Genomic DNA, 25,631 nt, shown 5'->3' with positions numbered 1-25,631 from the left:
CAAATTTAATGTGCAAAAGTCAACGCAATGGTCAGTGAGTGAGTAAGAGCCAGACAGGGTCCGTTATTTACTGATGGTGATTATGTGATGTAATTTCAAGCAAAAGCACTGCAGGATCTGCTGAGCACCAAACGGCAGACAGACACAGTTAGCTGGTGAACAAAGTAGATAGTTCAGCAGCTAAAGAGCTCGACATTTCCTTATGGTGTTGGTAGAGACCAAAAACAGAGCTAAAAGACGGTGAATATTGGACTTACGGTTGCCAGCTGACCAGAAACACGACTCCAAAGGGTGGCTCTGTACTACTGGATGTGTTAATGTGTGATGCTTAAAGTGACTGTTTGCCATTTAATTTAGCCAAATATCAGCTTAAGAGATGATGATAGATCAATGTTTGCAACTTTTTTCCAAGCCCCGGGGCTGTTAAAAAAAATCATTTATTGCCGGTTGAAGGAATGCAATTTAAAAACCCTCTGCTTAGTGGAAAATTTATCCTGAGATCTCAAGCTGCCCGTTGACCCCTGAAGTTACAGGGATTCGACAAAACCATTTCAGTTTTAATACCGGGTAAGCGCCTCCTGTTCAGAGATTTATTATTACTGAAAGTCAATAGCAGCACGCAAGACACCCTGCAGATCATTCAATTGACCTTCCTCAGTGATTTATGTCAGTCACGGTGGAAACTGCTGATAATATCAGCACCAAATATTGAAGATAATCCCTTCAGTCACTTCCACACTCAAATATCAAATAATAAACACTGAACTATGCCATGACAAAAATCCATCACACACACACAACTGATTTCACCTCTAAGCTTAAGTACACGCTGTAATTTATTAATAGAAAACAAAAACCCTGCATGAACCCAGCAACTCATTCCCCATTACATCAGCGTGGTAAACAGTGGAGGTACACATTTCTATTTATTCTTTAAAGGAAGATTAGCTTCCCAACATAGAGGTCAGCGTGCCGTGTATAAACACAACCAAGCCTCTATTAGCCATAAAACTTTACTTTGGCAACCTCTTTCACATCATGCAGTATTTATGCTCGGGTGCTGAGGATACATATTGCGTTGTCGGTAGCCTCAGCTCTTCATGTACAGCACTGAGTTCCTGTACTTCTGTCATATTTGACCGAAACTAATGACTGTTTCTGAAGCTGGAGACAAAGAAAATGAGAACATCTGTGTCACTGAGCTAGAATCAGACCTTGTTCTCGACATGTTGCTCTCCTTAGATTGATAATGCTCCAGGAGATATAATACATGACATGATTACCCTGACACGAAGTTATGTAATGAAATCAAAGGGGAACAGGAAACATGACGGAGCTACCAGATAGTACCTGATATTTAACCAATCAGCAAACCAATAATTTATCCGTGAAACATATTTAAGGTTTTCTAGAGCAATATTTTAACGCTAGATTTAAAAAAAAATGATAATATAATGCTGAATAATGCAAAAGTATGGGGTTTTTTTACCCTCAAGGACCAAAGAACATGAATGCACATATTTTAACATGTCCAGCAGATCGTACTCCTCACTATGTGGGGACTCCCACACACTTTTACGAGGAGGCAGAATTGTTGAAAGTACTGTAAATAGCCCTCTTTTCTCTTTCTAATTGCCTTCAGCAAGAGAAACTTTTAATAAGCTGAAAAAGACATACTGTATTTTAAATGACAAAAGGGAAATGAGAGAAAAGGTCTATCGCAACCAACTTTGGTTAAGAGGAAAGAATAAAAGAGAGCCGCTTTCAGCCTTGAGGGCCATGACAAAGGGAAGAAGAGAGGGATTACAGTTAAAATTGAAGGAAATGGAGGGTTGAGAGAAAGACTCAAAGGGAGATTATAGTAAAGTGAAAGTGTGCCAGAGAAGTGGAGTACCGGGTGAGGAACAGCAGCAAAGTGCCTCTCTCTACGCCTTTCTGTGGCTTGTGTTGTGCGTCTTTGAGTGTAGAGCACAGGGGATGTTCTGGTGACTCTCAGCATATTGACGAGCCGCTGATACGAACGCTAACTGTAGATCCAATCTCGCCACATGTCTGTTTACTCTGGGGATTAAATTAAAGAACACAGCATCCAATTTCATACCTGGCTTCCCGCACCACCGAACACAATGTGACATTTACTCGCTAGCATGATGTCCTTTCTCTCCTCCCCTGCCTTTGACTCCCTCTCTCTCTCTCTCTCTGCTCATAGATAACACACTGAGTCACAAACAAGGATAGTTAGGAGCAGAAAATGATGCTGGCTCCACACAGACTGGAAATAAATTTGCTTATGGGATTAACCATGAAGTCGTTCCTCTTCCCCCACAGTTGGAAAGTCAACTATTTCTCGACTGCCAGAGACAAAAGTCTTATTCTGTTCTAGCTTTTATTGTCTGCATTATCAGTTGGGATCTACAGTGAAGGTATGCTGCAGCGCCGCACAGATAAAGATGGCAATTAGCTGCCAGATGCTGAGGATTGTACTATCCATTATGACAAACCTTTGGCCCCAACAGCAGAATAATTTAGAAAGTGTCGCTTCAGTGTGAGATATCTGCAGTGGGGGAAAAAAATTAGACTTTCTATTACAATTTGATTCATAACTCGTGTGCATGCACACACAATAATAGCTATAGAGCATCTATATGGTTCCTAGCAACACCCAGAGAACAGCTCACTAACGTATGGTTGACTAATATGGTCAATATTTTGCACGTTGCAAATTGTAGACTTAAATACGGCTGTTTTTTTCTCATGAAGATTCATATATTATTCCCTGGGACATTAAGGGTTTCAATGTTAAAGAAAGGGAGAAAAAAATAATGGAACTGTCCCTTTATTCAGGTCATTTTAACACAAACTAACTACTAAGAGAAAAGTGGGAGACAGCTCATGTAAATGAGTAGCTGGCGGAGAAAGCCAAGTATTTAGCAAACCAAAGAGACCGAGGTCTTTTTCTCAGGAGCCTTTGCACATGAAAACACAGGTTTCTATGGAGATACCAGGTGGAGTGGTATATATGTGGTGTCTGTGATTGCTCAGCTTGTTTGTTCTCTCCTTCAACTGTCGATGCCTGTGGAGATTATTGATACAGAGGGCAACATAAAGAAAGTCGGAGAAGCCTCAGTAATCATCCCCTTTCCAGTAAAACACATCAGGAGAAGGTCAGAGCAGTGCAAACACAGCCATGTAGCGCTGCAAAGATGACATCTAAAGGTAATATCAGACGCTGACCTATAAATCAAAACCTTAAGCAGAGGTATCTGTTGGAGGAGTGCCGTTAACCCTCTGCATCAAGTATAAATACAACTTTAGCAGCACAAATCTGGAGCTGGACAGCTTGTGAGAACGAGCACCGATGGGACGCTGATATTGCTCTGCTTGTGCTCGATCTGTAAGTAATATATCGTGATTGTTTGCTAATGTGCTCGCCATATAAGTTTAATAAGCTGATGTCAAAGCTCATTGCTGGGAGTGTGTTTGGAGTTTCTGCCCTCCAGCAGCAGTCAGACATTTCTTAATGGGGCATTAATACAAACAAATCACAGCGACCGACTCGATCATTGTCTCTATTATTCCTCAAGTTTTAGCATTGACAACAGCACAGTCCATTAACTTTCACTGTCCCCAGCTGCTATTCCTTCCTAATGATGCTTTACATCACAAGTAAAATACGCCTCGATAACTCATTTTGAGACAATACCTGAAGGAAGACCGGCAGATCTCTTTTAAAAAGGTTTTCTGTGCCTTCATCAAATTTCAAAACTCATCACCTCACACACTTTTACAGACATATGTTCGGTTTTTGTTCATCTACCTGACTATGAGGGGTGACAAATCCCTTTAGTACCTTTTTGGAACAAGAAATGCTCTTTGCGATCTTACCAGACACAGGATACTTATTGAAGTGTCACAGACTGTTAAAAGCAGCTCGAAACTTCAGGCAAAATCAGGCCTCGTGTGATGTTTTTGGGCAGATTTCATCAGATAATTCTGGATGCCGCTTTGAACCAGAACACCTGTCACTTGATTTAAGGACAGTACTTGAAAAAAGGTTTCAACTATGCACTTGGCGACATCGGGGGAACGAGAGCAGCAAAGAGATCACAAACTGTATTTCCAAGGGAGCTTGCATCGTTGCCTTAATAATCCTGACTGCCTACAGAAGTGATGGAGGAAGACAGTACCCGTCCAAGTCTTATTAAGCGCTGATCCACCTTTTATTAAAGGGCTTCTTTATGGGATTTCCCTCTGGCTCAGCAGTGTGAACAGACTGATATGCTTCACTGCAGAGGACCTGAGGACCTCTCCGGATCTGGCTTCAATTAGAGGCTGTGACGCCGATGGCAGGTTGTAAGGTTTCCCGCGCTGACTGAAAAGTGAGGAAGATGTGGTGACAAAAGCTTACTGAGGCGCGAACAGGTGACACACGTTAGCTCCCTCTTCTCTTTCAATTGACAGCTCAGAGCAGAGGATCTTTTTGTGATTTCATTTATTTATTTATTTCAGCTTTTTTTTTTCTTAAACTATTTGGGAACTAGTTTTCCAATTGTTCTTAAACTAAAGGATAACTCGACCAATTTTCCACATTAACGTATTGGGGAGTACTACTGCCTATGTGACATAAAGTAGTATAAAGCCCTTTGTGGCTCCAGAGGAAGCTGCATGTAATCTGATAGTACCTCCAGTGATCATTGGCTTAATTGCATTGTGGGTAATGTAGGCGGCAAATTTTGAAAAGTCCACTGGTCTAGCATTGCTCTCCTACAACACTACTGGACTCATTATGGACAGTTTTAAAACACAAAATCGATACAAGAACATCGGAGATATCGCCTTTTGAATTCTGTGCATTCTTGTTCCTTTTCAAAACCTGGTGCCTACGTTACCCACAATGCAACTTAGCCACTGAGTGACATCACAGCAGGAAATGTATCAGATCTCTGATTCCTCTGGAGCTTTACACTACTTTTTCCACATGTGCACTACTACTCCTCAATGTGTGAAATTGGTGGAATCACCCTTCAAAGTGCAGGTTTTTCAAAATAAAAATAAATAAAAAACCAAATAAAACAGTTAGGGTAAAAACAAGGCTACAGCATAATGACCTTGTAACTAACTATTATTTCAAGTTTTTATTGATTTGACTGTAATTTTCTGGATTAATCAACGATCATCCGATCTGTAAAACATCAGAAAATAATGAAAAATGCTTGTCACAATCTCCCAGAGCCCGAGGTGACATCTTCAGATGCTTTGCAGGTGGGAATAATGACCCAAGGCAATAAAGGCAAGATGAAATCTTCAGGTTTGAGTAGCTAAAGTGGAAGAATTTGGGCTTTGGAGTATTCTTCTTGATAAACGGCTTGATGATTACTCAATATCCTAATTGTTCAGTGATAATTAATCATGAAAACATTTCTATTTTTGTATTATTTGAATTGTCTGATTTTATTTGCCTCAATGTTGAATTGCTTTCATACCGTTTAAACTATGTAAAGCACTTTGTAGCTTTGTTTTGAAAAGTGCTGTATGAATACAGTTTATTTTTAAAAACGTTTCATCATGTAAACAAATACGTTCCAGAGATTAGTTTGCACATTAAAACATAAATAAAGGATTCAAATTGCTTCACTGATTCCTTTTCTTTGAAGGGAGTCGGCTGTCTGTTTGCTTTTCCTCGCTTGGCTCGATTAATGTCCTCGCAGTCTGTTTTGCTCGCACATTATCAGTGTTGCTTGATAAATAGCATAACTTTTGTGCTTTAAGTACCCTGCAAATTGCTGCTATTTTGTTTTTTGTTAATGACACCCATATTTTCTCCTCAGTTGCAGGGAAAGAAATGTCTTTGCATTCCGCTTGAGGGAAGCAGATCCTTTTACGGCGACTTGAAATTCAGCCTCACTTTCTTTTTCACTTGTGTGTCAAACTTTCCCAAACTGCATCTCATCTAAACTTGCTGTTCTTGGCGTTTTTTTCTTGTTGTTGGTGTTAGTGAAAGTCCAATATAGTCCTGCTTGTGAGAGTTTGCTGAAGAAGGCCGTGGTTGTCCATCTATGTCAGACAGAGGCTTTGTTGATCTTGAGTCTTTTTTTACTAAAGTTTTAAGGCTGAAAGAGGTCATGGCTGTTTAGATCATTCACCTGAAAATGGTCCACATCTCCCCGTCTAGTTTTCCTCTGTCTTAGTGTACATAACCTCTCCAGTAAAAAAGGTCAACGGGTCATGAAAAACTATGCTAGTTGACCTCTTTGACCCTTTGAGCCTCGAGCAAAAAGCAGACACTCACCGAACATGTTGCCCAAGTGCCCGTTCCTCGTCAAAGGCCGCAGCTCATTCTTTCCCCAGGCGTACAGTTTGTAGTTGTCCCAGGCAAACTTCATCATCTGCAACATAAACAGAGAGGACAAACATACCGGTCACTCGACTGACAGCAGAACAACATACCTCCAAACCCGAGATGTAATTAAATTGGTATCGCTACAGGCAAAGACAATGATAGCTTATTGATCAGACTGGATTAAGGACAAGCATGCAATTAACACACGCAAACACCACACCGCTGAACGATAACATTGACATTTCCCCTGCAGCTAGTCCTCCTAAATTAAAGACTGAATGATGCCGGTAGATGAAAAGCAAGTTTAATAGATAAGAACACAGCTGGGAGAAGAGAGTGTTTTTGAAATTGACGCTCCATGTGCTTTACCAAACTGCCATTGAAGAAAGGGATCTGGACGTGATTTGTAAAAGAGGAATGAAACAGTCTTATATGCATTATATATATATATGCAAAAGCAGGACAGGGACAGCTACAGCTGGCTGAGAAGCATGTCAGGGAGAGCTCACACTACAGGATGTGATAGCCCCCAGGAAATGTTATTTTATTTAACAGAGCAACGTGTCCATCTATCAGAGATCATTGACAGGCATCGTCAAACAGACATTACAAAGCAGAACAAGCAATTTGTAGTCAATGGCTTGTGTTTCACAGGTTTGAAAACAATCACTCCGAGTGGTGTAAGCACACTCTGTCCCCGAGGGTTCATAATTCCCATAATTAGTGTAGTAGTGTAAAGAGAGAGTCCAAACCAAAGTAGTTTCGGAGCCTGAACCTAACCAGATGGTTTTTCAAATCATCATTTGGACGTTAACAGTCCAAAAGTCATATTATAAGAAATGTTTGTCAGCAAGCTTTATTTTGAAAGTCTACCCAGATGTTGCTTATTTATTGTTGCCGTTCACGTGCACAACCGATGCTGGAAGGTCAAGTAGTGTGTCACAGTTTGAGGCTCACGGACACTGACAAGCTGCCGTGTTTGACGAGTATAGAGCGAGAATGTGCTGCGTTGGAATATATACAGTTGGGTTATTCAGAGCACGACGCTCTCGGAGCAGTAGAGCGCCGAGAGCAGTCAGTGTTTCATGTACAGGTGATGTGGCGGTCCTGGCCAAATGTAGCAAATGATGAGTGAATTAAATAAAATAATTCATCCATTTCCTCGCAGTTGAAAGCCCACGCTCTGCTACTTTGAACAACCACACTCCCGTTTCAGTGTAGAGCGTCCGATTTGATTTAAAAACTTACCCAATGTTCACTTTTTTAGCGTGTTATCATGCTAATGCTTTGCTACTTAGCACTTAATATAAAGTACAGCCAAAGCCCACGGGATTGTGATTAGTTTTTCAGGTTTTTTGTCAGTTTTGGACGAGAGCCGTTTCACTACCATGGCTTAAAATATGGGATGTGTTACTGTGAAAGTTGAATTGAGAAATGTCAGCCACCGAAAAAAGGTTTCAATTTACAAAAAGTCTTAATATCTCCCACCACATGTGTGAGATATGAAGACTATGAAGATACGTTCTTATGGAAATGAGCTGAGATGAAGACACACTTATTGTTTTTTTATCTTCTCGTTTCCATTGGTGTCTCATGTCCGACAGTAGAAGAGTATCTTTGTGTCCTAATGATTCAGCCGCTATCGCTGCCAAGTAGCCTGATTACATTTTTCAAAGAAATGAGAGAAAGCTGTCTGCACATCTTCATCAAAGAGATGCACACGCATTAAAAATGTATTGAAATGAATAACAAACCAGTTCCAGTTCCAGCGTGCACTTGACCCGAGTGCTTTCAGCAGTGACATGTTCATGCAATTCAATTATCCTCACCACAATAAAACAAACATGAGGAAAGTGGGTATCCTTCATGCAATCTGTGGAGAGATAGACAGATTGTCCAGGATTTCATTTTTTCCCCTGTCTGGATTTCACCGTAACACGATGTCATCTCTATTATCAATACTGCATGAGACTCCTCGCTCTCCAGGAGGTAGGCTCACATAAGCCTGTGAGAAATAGACAACATGAATCCGATTACCTCCGACAAGGCCTCCAGCAGAAAATCCTCTCACCCTAAAAAGCTCATTATAGACACCTCAAAGGAGAGAGAGCTGCAGCCATTCCTCACACTCAACCACAACAGTGCCCATAAACAACACGTTGTTCAAATAAATGTTGAATGTCCTGCAGGGTCAGGACAGCAGAGACTTGGGGTCACGGAGCTGAGGTTTGATTACAGGCGAATTGCTCTGTCTGCCATTAAAATATTCTGAAGCTACAGCCCGTTTCATCTGCATCATGTTTGTTGTTTCCTTTAGTTGTTTTTCTTTGTCTTGAGTCTGTAATCAAGTCGGAGGAAGCAGCACTTGTAACCGAGTTTCTTTTGTTTTTTTCATAGAAACAAATACATATAATGTATGCAGCAGCAATCTCACACAGCGTGAAAAGCAAGCACACAATATGATTAAAGGGAATAGCACCAATGAATCTTATGGCGGAAATATGTTCACAAAAGTAATCATTTGTTGAAAGAACAAAAATAGTGCCGGGTCTGAATGTAACCCGACAGAACGCCTTGCCCCGCGGAATGAAAACCAGAACGTGTCAAGTTTTATTTGAAACCATCTTTTATAATGCCAGCCTGTCTCGCTCCATCGGCAGCTTTAAAAACAAAGGGACAAAAGTAATGGGAAGCGTTTGCTCAACATGTAGGATCCGGTCAATGCGAGAATGTGTCGCTCTCTGTCTCTTTTGAAGGAAGTTTCAGACAGTATGTCTTTGCAAAAATGATCAAAAGACACGATGGGACCTGCGAGGGAGGCAGGCCTTTATGACTACTCTAAAATAAATGTTAGGCAAAGTAGGAAACAGGCAGATGGCACGCTCTAACTGCCTGACTGTAGGCACAGAAAATGTAAAAATGGCAGCATCAATCTGTGATGACATGATTTAAAAGTTGCCAAAAGAAAGAAGTGAACGCAAGCAGCGCTGCAGCTAAATTTATCTTTCACTTTAACTTTAATATCAAACTATCCTTTTTCTTATTGCTTTATCTGGAAAATGTCAAACGTCTCATAATGTGTTGTGTCCTGCTAACAATCTGAAACTCAGAAGCATTCGTTTTAATGATAAACGGGACAGAAAAGCAGCAAATCATGTTAATCGTGACATTTTAGAAGCTGAAACCAATGATTTCTGTTCACAATTTGCTAATGAGTGAAATGATTAATCAGGTTAATCTGTGATCAAAACTGTTGTCAGCTATTCATTCTCTGTCATTCAACAAATTGGTTTTGAGAATCAACTGCACCAAATTAAAATGGACAGAAATGGTCGGTGCATCGTACTGGAGCATGGGTACTTGCCCCAAACCCGTCATGACCCAACTGGTCGGGCTGGGTGCAAACAAAAATTAAATATTGTGTAAAGATAAGTGTCTGTGTTGGGGCTTTATGTCCTGTATAGTTCAGTGTGTGCTTAAGGTCTGTTGGTACTGATTGAAACTTCAAGAAATAAAAAAAAGGATTGAACAGCGTCCACAATCGTACACAAAAAACATATCAATACTCACATTGTTGCCTAAAGCAGGAGAGGGTAAATATCTAAGATGTGAAAATTAAATGAAAGACTTTTTAATTCCTCCAGGGTTTGTTTTTTGTTTTTCTGAGTCAACCAGATTTGCTTTTTAAGAGTTTTCATGATGTGCAGATATCCTGCATTAAAGCTTTGTTTCAGTGCCAAAATGTGAGCACGATCAAACTCACACTCCATGAGAATATTTGTCTTTGTTTCCTGCTGTGACACACTGAAGCCGTTTCATTCAGCTGGAGGGAAACCAATATCTGGCATTGTATTTTCACATCCCTGCTGTTGTGCGCTGCGGAGGGTTTAAAGTGTGGGAGGACCGGGGTCAAACAGCCATAGGATTGCTGGTGAAACAACACATCATCACAGCACACAACACGCACAGCGCTAATCGATTGCTGCAGCCGCAGCCGGGCATGCCGCCCCCAATGCTGGCTTCTCCAAGAGAGCGAGTGGGTGAACGATTCATTTCCTGGGGCACAAAAAGCAAACACAGACATGATCAGACACGATCTGACAGGACACTGAGTGTCCTTTGGTTAAGCTAATTGGCTGATTCTTAGGTTGAGAGGATCAATAGCTGAACACAGAGCTAGTGATTAAAATGAATCAGGGATTGATCGGGGATACAACGTGCCAATACCAAGACCGCAGGTCAGAAGTCCTGCTCTGTTGATCATACAACACCAACCAGATCATGAAAGAGACACATGAAGTTGCATGAGTGATTACATCAGTAAACCCACCGTGATGTCTCGCATTGGTTTGTGGACAACTGTTCTGAATCCTGAAAACCCAGGTTTGGTATTGTGGAGCTGACAGAGAACCAGAGGACACGCCCTGATAGCGACTTGTCACAAGGTCCACGCTCCCTAAAACACACCCTACTGCATCATTGTTTCTACTGTAAAGGGGAACATCATTAACAAAATGATCATCACGCTGTTTTGAAGAAGACTTTGAAACTAGAGAATGAGACAATAAACTCCTTAGGAAGAGATATAAAGAGAGAGGTAGGGTCATTTTAAGCTTATCAGAGTATTTTTTTAAACCAGTGGAGTTGCTCCCTGCTGGCTATCCATCCATATTTCATAAGTCTATGCATAAATATAGGAAGAAAAACCTGATGCTGCTGCAATATTGGTTTTACTTTCCTCAAGATATAATGTCTGATTTTCCTAAAATGAACTCAATGTCACTGCAAGGGCATCGCAATCGAAGTCTATCCGTATGAATCTGTCTGCTCTCAAAAAAGAGCTACTCCTTGCTATACTTTGGTCATCTGTAAATAACCCATGTTTCCACTGTGGGTCGTAAACACTTGAGAAAATGACACCACAGGATGGTACAATTAGCTCAGTGTTAGTCCTCTCCATCCTGGAAAGGCCCGGCGCACACCCAAACCTCTTGGTCTCTTGTTGTTTCCTCTGCATTGTGCCGAACAATAGTAAGGCTCTCTGAACGAGAGCGAGAAAATCACAGGCGGATAAAAGAAAGAAGATAAAATACAGAATGAAAAATGACTTTGATAATCTGCTGTGTTGATGCTGAAGACTTGTCTTGTACCATTTTAAACCAAAATGAGCATATATATAGTATTCAGGTTTTTTAGCTGCAGGTTAACCCACTCATTGCTCATCTGTGTTAATCCTTGTGTGTCACACATGGCGCCGAGAAACAGAAAACAGTAATAAGCAGCCTGGAGTTCAGTGACCATTTTACAGTGGGTCCGTATTTTTTCTTTTAATTCAGTCTCTTTCAAACTCAACGCCAACAATTAAATGTTCCAGTGCTGCTTGAACAGAAACAAGTGTTTACACGCCAACATCTGGAACAATCCTCAGAGTCACGATGTAAAAGGGGTTATAGTCACAGCAGCATGTCGAACGGGCGTCATGTTTCCATCACAGCTGATTAGAGCTGAAGCAGATAAAAACCTGATTGCACCCTTCCCCACCGAGGATAAAAGCCGGATGTTGGTGGGTGTAAAGTGGGTTTATTGCTTTTTGTCCTGGGTGAAAGAGGTATTCATGTGAAAGTTTCTAAGATCACTGAGTCCAAAAGAATGGAAAACATCATCTCTATGCGTTCGTCAGACTCCGTCAATAGTACAACCTCTACAATCAACACAGGGTTATGAATTGTGCTTGCGTGAATGAAGAAACCTTGGTTATGTAACCAATTTTTGTTTGACTGAATTGTGTGGATCTTCATGTCGCTCCCTCTAAGGACAAGGTGCTTCTCTTTGATAGATGTGTGTGTTTTTGAAACCCAAGGCTATGATCAACCATTCTTTGTTTCTCTGAGTCTGCTGGATCAAGATTTTTCTACCTCCATGACTGCAGAAACTCTCAAAACGGTGCAGAATATAAGAAGGCCAAACGACGGCTGATATGTGAAAAGTCATGCGGGAAGGACGGGAAGAAAGGGATTTCAAAGGACTGTTTATTCCAAGAGCTTGAGGATATTGAAGTGAAAGTTATTGGGTCCCTTTTTTGGGGTTGGTAAGAGTTCAAACCACTTCAGTTAATTTGGATATACAGTAACTGGCAGCATATTCACATCGGGTCACAAGTGAGGCTTTTAAAGCTTGTTTTATCCGTCACTGAGACTTATCCAACGAGGTCCATGTTTAACAGTTTCAAGGAAATGACGCAGAGGCAGTGAACCATCTGGAACAGAGCAGAGACAATCTGAACTGAGGTTTCTTTGAGGCAATGATGTAAGACATAACAAGCAACTTCCAAACCAAAAGTAGTGAAGTTTCAGAGGAGTCGGAATAATGAGACGCTGCCGGAGAGGAAGGTTTGAATCTGGAGTTCAGATGAAGAGATAAGTCTCGTGAATGGTGAGACTGAGCTACTATTTTAATAATCTGACTGTGGTTGATCCACAGTCAACCACAAACTCAATGACGTACAGTCATAATCGTCAGCACAAGGGTTTTCCTCATGGGGTTATTCCCATTGAGGATTTGTTTTTTCCCTCATGACTTGCTGTAGTTGAGAGTTGACGCTGTGTATCTGCTGTTTCCAATGGTCTTGGCGAAACTCCCTTCACTCGATTCAAAAGAGAGAGAGAGAGAGAGCGGCTCTTGATACGACTATACTCTTTGTGTCCTTGAATGCGGACATACAACAATCAAGTAACCTAAAAAAAAAAGAAGGGTCATTACGTCACTGAATCTGGCTTTGGTGCCAGACTGTGGTGACAGCTGCATTGAAGTCAATGGGAGATGCAAGGAGACACACTAAAACCCAGCCTATTTACGTCGTATGAATTCTGATGAAGAAATGCCTCCAGAAAATGACAGAACACACCTCAGAGAGTAGGTAAACAATTGATTTTTTTTGTTCGTCCTTCAATTTTGTTTGTGAAAGGCTCCTGTTTTCAGTGCAATTGCAGTCTCATCAGTGATATTTGGCAGGACCTGCACCCTTTGGTTATTAGTCCTGTCAATCATTGGGGGTGGGGGGGGGGAATCAGCCTTAATCTACTCTCTTAAGTGTGTTCTTTCATTTTCTGGAGGCATTTCTTCATCGGAAGTCATACAACGTAGATATGTTGGGTTTGACTGTGTTTCTCTATGCATTTCTGATTGACTTCAATACACCATTCAGTGATGTAAAGACACTTTCTTTTTTTTAAGGGTTTTTAAAACCCCTAAAAAAAATGAAAAAATGGAGTGAAGTGTACCACTGGTGAAGATAAATGAGCTACCAGCTTCTTTACACACGGGCAGAATATATCTTTTAAAGAAAAATGTGAAAAAAAAACCTTAATTTAATGAAGAGCAGATTTGTGTAGCTGTGGTGGGCTGCCTTGAGAATTCATATCCACTGTGGTTATAGATAATTAGCTAACAGTGTGGGCTGAAATCGAGCTGCACCACCAGTGGAGATCACTACGCTGGTTCTTCTTAAACATGCTACTGGCAGCTGGGTTTGGACTCAGTGGCCTCCTCGTGGCCCAGGAGAGGTAGATAGATATACAGAGATTAACTCGTGGGCTGAACAACTTGTAGCTTGTTCTGGACAACTAATTAGAGCAGATCTTCTGCTTAAGGCACAGCAACAGTCCTCTTCCCTCCTGATATCACCACGTTCTGTAGCTGTGTGGGTTTCTTCAAAGGACCCCGCTGTGTAGCTCGCAGCACACTACGTTTCTGATAAAATGATAGAGAATGTTTCACACAGGAAAGATACTTATCAGATATGTGTGAAACATATTTTGTGGTGTTTTTTTTTTTTTCGCATAATACAAAACTATAAAATTTAAGAAAAGTCTCATTAAGGATCGTACTATCTGTGTTTTCTGACAGAAAAGCAGAAAAAATATGAATAAGATGACATATTCTCAGCATAATCTAACCCAGCACCATTATTTCTGCTGGTGTAGATGACAAGAACGATGCTGCTATTTTTTTTCCTTTATAAAAATATGAAAAATAACAGAAAAAACACTTACAGTTGGTCTAAGATATGGTTCACTTCTCAGCAGTAAAACAAGATGTTCATTTATGTGGGAGAAAAAGAAAGATGCTAAGAGAGATACACAAATAAAAAGCCTTCAGGAAATATGTAATATGTATGTGTAACAGCCTTAAAAAAAGAGCCCCGGCACAGTTTAGTGCTCATACAACATGGCCATATACTTCTAGGGTTAGGAGTATGAGTCCCACTGGGAACGTCCACGTTGAAAGTACACTGTGGTACCGTCTGGCACTTTGGATAAGAGCATCCAGTAACAGCAGGCAGCATGAGACCGGAAGCAACCCTCAGCACATAGGTTTTCCAAGCGTCTCAAGTTTGTTGTCGGCCACTCTCTTGACAGTTGTTAGGAAAATGCTGCTGCCGGGCTTTCGACACGTTTCAACGAGAGAACAGCAAAGAAAACAAAACCAGAAAGAAAGAAAGTCAACTAAATTACAACGATCCTCGCTGCCCTTCACTTATTGCAAGTGAGTTTTAGAATTGATTTTACTTCTTGTTCTTAAAGCCTTGAATGGTCTGGCTCCTGCCTACATCTGTGATTTGCTAACTCCTTATGAGCCTAGACGTTGCTTGAGATGCTCTAATGGTTTCAAAATCTCGACTTGTGACCAGAAGTGACTGGCTTTCGCTGTCCGGGCGTTTCAGCTGTGTAACTCCCTGCCCGAGAATCTCAGGCTGGTAAACTCACTTCCTTTAAATCACGTCAAATCCTCGTCTGGCCTTTTCTTAACTGAAGCTATTCATTGTTTTTAATTATCTTTTATCTTAAGTTCTGGGTTTTATTGCGTTTACTTTACTTAGTATGTTCTTATCGTAAAGCACTTTGTAAGGTGCAATATAGTATATATAAGTTTTATTGTTATTATGACCGACTGCCTGTAAACGTGATGTGTCTTAGTAGAGAAGATGAAATGAAACTGATCGATCTCAGCTTTGACTGACAGGTTTTATTATCTATTCTAGTGCAGCAGAAAGCCATCCTGGTGAGAGGAGAGAAAACACTTGTCAAACTCTATTGTACACATCTGGAGAAAGCAAAGACACCAGAGGATCACAATAAGTAATGTGACGTCAAGGTCATCCAAACAAACTAGACGACCACGTGGAGAAGCAGCTGTATAAAAAATAAATGACAGCAGTCGCATCCAAGTCTGATGACAGGGTTAAATGAAAGCATCTGCCAGCGATCAGTCATCTTTTTGATTATTTTACTCTGACGGGGACGAGGTGCTGAAAGTAGAATATCACCAAATAAATACAAAAAAAACCCGTAATACATAGTGAAAGAATACTTAAAGGATTAGTTCACCCAAAAATGAAAATCCACTCCCATGTGGATGGGAAGACAGGTGAAGTTTCGTAGCCCACAAAACATTTTCTGGAGCTTCACAGCAAAACAGCTTTGCAGAATTCTCCTTAACTGAAGAAGAAGGGGACTGAAAAAAACATAAACGGTTTAAAATGAAAGCCTCCAGAGGCCCGAAGATCCCAAATTGTTTTTAAAAGACATTATTTACACCCTCGATGCGTGGTCGAGCTTGTGCCCCCGCTTCAGACTGGGTGCACTTTAACGCTTCTAGCTCAGCAGCTACAGTGAAAATTCTGGCTTTAAAAAAAAAAGGGGTGTAAATAAAGTCTTTTCAAAGCGATTTGGGAATATCAGAGCTTCTGGGGACTTGGTTTACACCAGACTGTACAGAGAAATGTTATGTTTTCTGGATTGTTTTTTTAGTATGTCTTAAAAGAAGTCCCAAGCTACGTCGGTTGTTTAGGAGAATGCTGCGACATCAGCACCAGAGGTGAGTAGATAATGGCTAAATCTTCACTTCTGGGCGAACTTATCCTTTAAGCAGATTCCACATTTCATTTTTTTGCTCTGTACAAGCTAACTGAGTGCTTCTACATGTATTTTGCAAAATGCCAACTCACTGCACAATGTGGCCTCTCTTCTAAAAACACTGAGGAAGCTCTGTGTAAACAATGCTGACCACGGTTCCTCTTCCTTAGCTAAAACAACATGGATCATTTCACATGAACAAGAGTCTTATAAATATACATGAGGCATGCTAATGAATGCTTGACACTTTCCCACCCTCCACGTTCTGTAATGCAGTTGTTATGTTTGGTTCCATGAGCGTGGCATCCCTTTAATCTGAGGAGGCTTTGGGTGGATCATGGATAATAAATCACCCCCTCACCCGGCACGGCAACACGAGAGGCGGCTGCTTTAACGAGGTGCTGTGTCATCACCTGAAACCGAGGGGACCTTTGGCAAGAGAAGGCACAGGAATCAGCTTTCCTCCACCGCTTCCCCGTGAACTTCTCACCTCAACTCGCACATATTTCCCGCTCACGCTTCCTCCAGCTTCCAGTGTCAGACCCGTTTTGGAGCGCAGCCATTTCCTGCCTATTAAAACCACATTTACCGTGAGTGGTGACGGAGCCTTGTAGGTCTCCGAAGGCCACGAGAGTCTCATCCTGAGTCAGCACAACACTGTGGTCAATTACAAGCAAGTCCCAGAACAAGAGCCAAAAGTTGGGCAACCAGGCAGCACTGAGCTGCGGATCATTCACGCATGGAATTAACGGTTGTGTGGGATCAATCCCCAAATCAGCTGACCATGAATACAAGGCGCTTCAAAGAGTAACGGTCGTACAGCGAAAAATAGAAATGCTATGTGAACCTCTCCACTAATCCTACATAAACAGACCGTATCTAACTTTTGTTAAGACATAATTGATGTTGTGAAGTAGCGTAGGATCATGGGAGTTGATGTCTTTGCCTCTATTGTTGATGAAAATCTATCGAATGTGACTCCGGCAGGAATGTTTTGATGTTTTATTCATGTTGTGTTTAGTCACATCTGCTGACTTCCTTCCTCACTCTCCGATGTATCATTTTCAGCCCTGAGTAGTGTCTGCAGTAAGGATGTTAATGATTAATGATTAATCGATTCATCATCGTTTAAAAATGTATTAACCGACAATTATTGTATTTTAAAACATATACTTCAAGACAATCTTTAAAATACTGATATTATTACATTATAACACATTGTGTAGCCTCAATATGGGTTGTTTTTGGGGCAAGTTGTTGAACAGCGACCGATGGGAGCGCCACAATTAAAATTAAGTCATTATTTTGTGTTATTTAGTTATTTATTCAAGTAACTTGGTTTGTACCTATTCTGTTCTTTTAACCCCTGCTGTCGCCTGCTCTGATTCAGCATCAAACAAAGGTCACATCAATGGTTGCAACAGTTTTCTAATGGAAAAATGTCCAACAAATTTCATATATTATATAATAATAAATAGCCGACAGCCGACTATAAATTAGAGGAATTGCTTAAAATTTGTACCCCTAGTTTGAAGGTATTCATTTCAGTCTGCACGCAGCTCCAACGACCTTCACCAACAAGCTCGGGCAGCTTGTATGCAGCCTGAGAGGAGAAACACAGAGCAAAAATAGAAAGCAAAGCACTCCTCATTAGAATAATAACTGGCGGCGACTCAGATGAGTGTATTAACATTTTTATCGACTTAAATTATCTCTCATCTCGACTGTAGCAGCTGGACAGCAAAAAAAAAAGGTTTCATAAAGACTTCAGTAAGAAAAGCAACCTGAAAAAATAAAGGTGATGAAGCTTTTTCATTAACGAGTAGGCATGAGAAGAGCAAAACTGTTGAAGGACTGTTCACAACTCCTACTCTTACGTAACGCTTCAAAATATGCAAACCGACTGTACACCAAAATCACAGCATATTTCTGATTACAATATATGTGCACCGTCCTTGCAATTAACAATAATTGAGTCAGTGAGCATCAGTACACTCAAAACGCTCACACCCAGCTGCAAGACACATAATTTGAGCAAATCACTTTGACAACTGATGCGGACACCTGGATTTGAGCTGCAAATGTCAGCTTTGTTTTTGCATATCATTCCCAGAGAGATGGCTTCTGTGGTGTTTATCCGATGTCTGTATTTTTTCCAAGGCTAACTTTCAGTATTCATCTGTTAAAATGGCATAAATTACTTTTCATCTAATGGAATTTAAATCAGCGTTATTCTTCACAATGTGAATCCACTGCAGTGTTGTGCACATATGTATTTACATATGCATTTGCCTGTGTCCCCTCTCGCTCCGTCTCTCTCTCGCAGGTGTCCTCACCGCTCTTTCCAAAAACGGATCATTAGGAGAGATATGTGGCCGGTGCCAAGTCGTCTCCTGAGCGTCTCCCACTGGTGGGTTGAGAGTTTCGAGGCGCCATGAAAGATTCATGCCAAGAGAGAGAGAATCGCCACAAGGAGCCCATTAAAATGTCTGGACCGGACTTGAATTGTTGGGGAGGTAGACCTGGAGTATTAACATGGCTAAATGGCCCCAGTGGAGCCAGCAGATGATGAGTAATGACGAGAAAGAGAGATATGATAATAGAGTTTTGAAATAGGCCTAACTATGGCTTTAAAACTGAACTGGAGGAATTTAGTATCAGAATCATATTGAACATTTTAGGACTTTGTCTTCAGGTGGGCCGACACTGTGTTCTTTAATTATGTATCATTACTACACGTTTTAACCTGCCTCTCAGCACCAGAACCTGTGACTTTTACACTCAAGCTGTGCAGACCAATCGCCCGGCACACTGAACATAAACACTGGTCGCTCCTATCCTTGGACAACTACAATAAAGTTTATTCAAACAAGATGACAGCTTCCTAAACAAACTTGGCAGAAAGAAAAAGGAAGCTTTGGTTTGTGCAATTGTACTATAGATTATTGTTTTTGTGGATATCCATTAACTGTTACAAGGCATCAGCTACCAATACATATTACTTCAGAATATTTGAAGCTTTTTAAAAGCTCATTTTCTCCACCATCGATACACCTGTACTGTACCCGCTGCCCTTTCTCACTCTCACTTCTCTCAGAGTGTGTCCACAAAGGCCCACAAATTCACTTTGATGCTGAACACTGCATCAAATACAGATATTTCAAGTTATTCTGTCAAAGATCACAGAGCCCGTCCTTATCCGAAAAACGACCGTATAGTTTGAGAAGGAAAGCAGCTCATTACGACCTATATTCACATTTGTTGTGAGGCGGCGACCTCTAGTGGCTGTAGTTATTATTGCAGCTGCAAAGGAGGAAGTCAGGAAAGGTAGTATATAGAGCGAAAAGTCGATATAGGACGGGATAAAATAATCTTACTAACTTAGTGAAGTTACATCACATATATAAGGTAATGTAAGTTACTTAATGTAAGTTATGTAGCTAAGTTTGTAACAGAAGTTACTGAAGTAAGTTACATTTTGATTTTAACTCAAATTAACCAACCTAACCTAACCAAACAGCGAGACCATAATGTATTCACATGCTTTCAAATACCTTATACATAAATAAATACAATTACATTACCCACCCCTCACCCCAATTTAAAATGATAAATTTAACACATTTAAAACAGTAGAAACATAAAAAAATAACTACTATATCAACATTCAAACATTATAAACATTACAGCCATTTCAACAAACTACCCAAAACTTCATACATTCCTCTATGTACACAAATATCTCTATATACACACAGATATACACCCACACTATGAATGGAAAGTAAGAGGAAAGTAGAATATGGAGCAGCAGAGGGCTGGAGGATGCGGACAATATGGTCCGTCTGTCCTGCAGCGTTCACCTCAAGTTCAGTTTCACATGGCAGCACTCTCAAGACTACAGTGTGCTGTAGCCTTTTGACAGCAGCCACATGGGAAATCAGGCCGCTGAGCTGCTCAAACTGGGAGACAGCGGACCAAAATTTATGACGTGCCAGAAATCCGACTGCTCATCCGCGATCAAGGTCGTTGATCGTTCAGGCACTTAATCAGGCATCGTGACCCCCTAAAAGTGCACGTCAGAGCAACAACAGACATGGCGGAAACTTCCCCGATTCTACGGTAAAACTCCAACCGTGGTTCACAGCACAGGGAACTGCCTGATGAAATCTGCCAGTCGAGCTGTCCTAACCATGCTAGGCTATGTGGGCCCTGACATGACCTTCTGCGCCTCACTGTAAGGTTTATCAGCCAGAGAGGGTCAAAGGTAACAGAGTGTGCAACAGTCCGAACCAGCTGTTGTAAAGACAGCCATGCAGAAAGAGGACAGGACATGGAGACGGTTGTCTAGCTAACAATGAGATTTTTCTGCTCAGGCCTGAAGACTAGAGAGAAAAAATCTGCGCCAGGTGTTTGGATCACCACCGTCGAGACAGTCACAGGCACAAAGGCAGCGTCTAATTGATTTCAAAGGAACTGCAGCTTAAGAGATCAATATTTTCTATTACCAATGGATGAAACTACCATATAATGTAAAGAAACTTCAATTGTAGTGATGATCCTGCAGAAAAGTAGCACGCCGCTCACATCAGTGTCATTTCAGTGCCCACTTCCTTCCTCACTCTCTTACTCTCTCCCAGAAGTTGCAGCGACAGGCGACTCAATAAAATGTATAACAAAGGTCAGGACATTTTCAGACACTTAATGTGGAAATGTTAAATATTATACCGTAAAACTGCAAAGGTGGCCGGACGCATGGCATCAAATTAATTCTAGTGTTGCTTTTTGTATGTTTAATGTGTAAACGGGCGGCTGTTTGCCAACTGTAGCAACTTTTTAGGTGAAAGAACTGCATGTGAACGCAGGATTAAAGGATAAACTCACCCCAAAATAAAAATTATGTCATTTTTTACTCACCCTCATGCATGATGGAAAGTCGGGTGAAGATTTGTTGTCCACAAAACATTTCTATAGCTTCACAGCAAAGGTCTTCTGACGTAATGCATTGAATCCCCATAACATTGGACGAGCCACTGATTTTTCTTTTTTAGTCGTTGCTATCTTTAAAACTCTCCATCGTTTAGAAGAATGTTGCAATACTGTTTTGCTGTGAAGAAAATCCACAAAATGAAAACCTCGGCTTAGGGGTGACTAAGTAATGACCAAATTTTCATTTTTTGGTGAACTTATCCTTCAGGCATAAAGAAAAAAAAGAATTTCCTCAGAAAAAAAGTCCCTTAAGTGTTTTCAGTAAGTAAATGTGAGAAGCCACACACACTGTGAACTGCTTGTCTGCATATTCAGAGCCTCGACAGCCGTCCCTGTTTAGACTGACAACTTGACTGAAACACTGGATTAACACCACCGCTCCTTCTTTCAAGCATTCGGCGAATTCCCTTCCAAAGCGATGTTTGTCTGCACTAGAGCTCTCAAGGCCCGAGTCAAACAGTTTTCCCTCCTTTCAGTTTCCCCGGATCACTGAGCGGGCGCAATCAATAGACCTTGCCAGAAGAGCTGATGGAATCTGAAGGAGCGGAGAGCAGCTGAGTGGTCTCCAAACTTGGTGGAGTAACGGGGAACTTTCACAAGAAATATCGCTGCAACCGATAATCCTCCAGAAAACCTCCAACCTCGCTCTTCTTGCTGACAGGAGCCTCTGTCCTCAAAAAACAAGCTAGTAATGAGATTGCAGGGACGATGCGGAAAATGAGGGGTTAGTGAAAGTAAATACAAACCATTACAGAGCGCTTGCACTGTTATTAGAAAGAGTAAGGCAGAGGATAGGAACAGGAGAGGAGGACGAAGGACATACAGAGGAGTGGGAAAATAAATTGTCTGCGAGAAATTGCCAATTTGAGTGGTCTGCCCGGGGATAGGGTTCCACTCTGGGAACCACACAGTGTCCTGTGAGGATCATGATGGTGAGCCCACAGTGATTATTAGAAATGAATCCCTCCCCCCTCTTTGGAGAAAAGTTCAAACAATAACCAGAGGCCTCACCGCCCATCTGTAGGTGTTAGAGTTAAGAGTTTTACCAGGAGTTATTTTGAGAGGAAGACGTACAAGTAGATCGAGCTCAAATGCACCAGGGAGGGAAAAAGGGAGCACCGTTATTAGATTTATCAAGGTAAGATGAGGAGACGAGAAGAAGCTCATTTCTTGACCTGCTTTTTTTTTCCATAGTGGCATCTGCATAGTGTGATTTTGAGATTAATTTCACCCTCTGTGCTTTGTCATTTTACTCAGAGACTGTCAGAGTATGAAGTGTGCCAGATTGAAGTGAAATCTACCTCTGAATCAATCACAAACCAAGTCACGCCGTCTCCTCAAAATAATTAGCACTGGTGAAGAGCTCGAGGCATTGCTGTTCATCTTTCTGTGGTCAGTGTGCTTTTTTTTAAGACTGCAGCGCTGCTCCATTAAGTCAGAGAAAGGCCTTCAGGTTCACCCATTACTGCCACAGAGAAACACTGTGGTCACAAGGTGGCCAGAAAAATCTTATAAGCCTCCCTTTGGTCAGACAAATCACACAGAAAGAAAAAGTCATCTTGGCGAATCCAGGGGGATGTTAGGGCTGCAATTCATCAACTGTCTTTATGATCCAAAACTTGAGTCAGTAATTTATCAAATAAGAGGATTCACAGCTTATTATTTGTTGAATATGACACTAAATGAAATATCTTTGAATTTAAGACTGGTGGTCAGACAAATCAAGCAATTTCAAGGCATCACTTTGGCATCACAAGTTGGCTGCTTTTAATATTTTTAAATTCAATTGACTAAACAAATTATAGACTAAAGGCCAAATGCGTAGGATTAAAGGGGCTCTACTGGCAGAAATAGGATTTTATATTCAGAATTATCTTCTCAATAGTGTATAATCACCTGAAACTAAGAATAATTGTGTTTTCGTTACCTTAGAATGAGCCGTTTATACCTACAGAGGGAGCAGTGGCCACCATTATTGGCGACCATTATTAAAGAGACGTCTGTAAAAGTGTTGACACCTCAAATGGCAAACTAGGTCAATTATGACTCTTTCTAACATGAATTTTTTCAGGGTTTTATGCATGTGAAATCTTCCTCGAGCCGAGAAGCGTGATTTAAAAATGTGTGACGTCATCACAAGGGAGAAACTCTACTGAAAACCCAAAGGCTAGAAAACTTCGGCGAGCAATTCTCATTGGACGGAAGAGGCGCCATCTTCGTTCACTTTCTATTTATTCTATATAAATCTATGAGTCCACCAGCCTAGAATGGACTCACCAAACACAAACGCCTCTCACATTTTTAGCGACTGCTGCCGAGACTGTAGCTTTCTCAGAGACACGTGAATATGAACTCACCCACAATAAGAAAATGAGCAGCAAGTAGAAATTTCCAGCACTTTATATACTCTTCATGTTTTCATCACACGAGCAGTCCCACCAGTATCAAAGACACAGAGAGAGGAGGGGTGAACGATAAGAAAATACTGAACTCGTTTTATCTGTTTTCACACAGAACATCCTGTGCTGAGGCAACATAACGTCACAAAGAAAACGTGTCCTTGTACGGGAAGGCAACTTGGTTCAGTTGAGGACAAACACACTTTATATCACAGTAGTTCTTCATCGTGAAGCTTAGAGCACATTGTATTGACGCAGTTTGATTTGTTTACGTTGAACTAATTATATACTCAATTTTCCCATAACAGCGACCGCCGTACAGGGAGGGTGAGGCGAAGGGTACTTGTTGTTTATCTCATCTTTATTGTTACTCGCTCAAGTCTCTATCACAGGCTTTAAACTGTATTTCATGTATATTAATTCACGTCCTCTGCTGTCTTATTGTTTCATCTGCCACAGTGCTGCTTACAATAAACACCCAGGATTTATTTCTTATCGACACAGATCCAAACACACAGAACCATCTTCCAGACTTTTGCACCGCATTCATTAGACTTTAAATTGCGACAGCTCACATCGACTGACGGGAGTGACACCGATGGGAAACAGAAAAGCATTTGTTGTGTTAAAATCCTGTGTGTCCTGCTGATGAACTGAAAGAAATGCACATTCACTAATGGCTTATCGTCACATTGGCAGAGCCTCAGACCATTTTCCAAATTCTACTGATCCCCTCGTATAGAGGCTGCTGGCTTTGAAACACCTTCCTTTTCCCCTTATGATTCTTCAAACACAGAGGCAAGCCTTTGAACTCACAGATGATCAGCCTCTCCACTGCTTTCATCTTAAATTTGTGACTTCTCCGGAGTGGAAATCTAATTTGGACGCCGAATGTTGTCAGCGAGTGCATTGGTTGTGCCTGTTTTACCCCCCTCAAAATAGCATTTCCACAGAAAACAGCAACGAAAACCAATTCGTTTATTACATTTCTGTTGATCAAACTCAATTTGCATACCAAACGTTTGTGTTGTGGCTTAATTTGATTTAGTGTGATGCAGGCTTATGAGGTGAAATTAATGAGAAATGGCATCATTTATTGTTGCGATTCATTATTTTCCAAATATAAATGTCTGCTGCCGCTTTCTGAACCGAAACTACAAACCACCACCGACGCCTTTTACTGTCCTTAAATCATAAATCATGAAAGAAGCACTTAATGAAATGGATAAAACAGCGCAGCTCTGCCTTCCATTAGCAAGCATGGAAACCAACAGACCTCCTAAATTCTAATTTAATAACTGGGCCTGCAGACGCCACATGTACTGATAAGCAGAATAACCTCTCGGAGGAACAGTCCCTTTAATTTGTTATCACGTTCAGACACCAGCAGTTTTAAAATGCAAGATGCATTTTTGCTGAGCTATGAATGCAGGTTGAGGAAAGTTCACATATATTCCTTTTATTTGCTCGGGAGACATCAGTCACCTTGCCAGAACTGTTTGACAGCCCTATTCTCTGACTTTAATGAAATCCCAACTCAGAAAAGAGCCAATTTCAATGCACAGACAATAAACCCTCCACTTCCTTATCCTCCGCCGCATTCACACACAGGCAGCAGAGCAGGCATCTCCCTGCCTACACCCACATCCGGCAAATCCTCAAAATATCATCTTCAATTAAAAACAATGGGAGGCTAAGCTTTTGAGCGGATCATGGCTATATTAACACATCAATAGTTCTCTCTGGGTTTTTTAAGAAGCACGCAGTGATGTCTGGCCCGCTGACATCTGACTACAGAAACACACTCAGTGAATATGTTATGAGAGATTAAGGTCAAAGGCAGAGAGCTACAACAGTTCAAACAAGAAGTCGAGTATAATTCTTGACTTAAGGAGGAACTTTACAATGATTAGGAGAGTTTTACAGTTCTATAGTGCCCCTTTTTAACAAGCTAATGACAAAAACCATTATAAAGACAATTATTTCATC

At 41.1% G+C, this 25,631-nt stretch overlaps 1 protein-coding gene across 2 annotated transcripts in view; it reads right to left on the bottom strand.

The window, feature by feature from the left end:
* LOC311260554 (mannosyl-oligosaccharide 1,2-alpha-mannosidase IA) overlaps positions 1-25,631 on the bottom strand; it is a 213,696-nt gene that overhangs the window by 116,453 nt on the left and 71,612 nt on the right. For both annotated transcript variants that reach the window (XM_084358540.1, XM_084358541.1), the window contains exon 2: positions 6,290-6,386. In XM_084358540.1, the coding sequence (XP_084214666.1) occupies positions 6,290-6,386 (97 nt within the window). The remainder of the gene's footprint in view (positions 1-6,289; positions 6,387-25,631) is intronic.

Source organism: Pagrus pagrus, assembly GCF_965226575.1.
Source record: "Pagrus pagrus genome assembly, chromosome: 7".
NCBI lineage: Eukaryota > Metazoa > Chordata > Actinopteri > Spariformes > Sparidae > Pagrus > Pagrus pagrus.
Note: the sequence above shows the minus strand (reverse complement) of the source record. Positions and strands in the feature narration are given on the sequence as shown.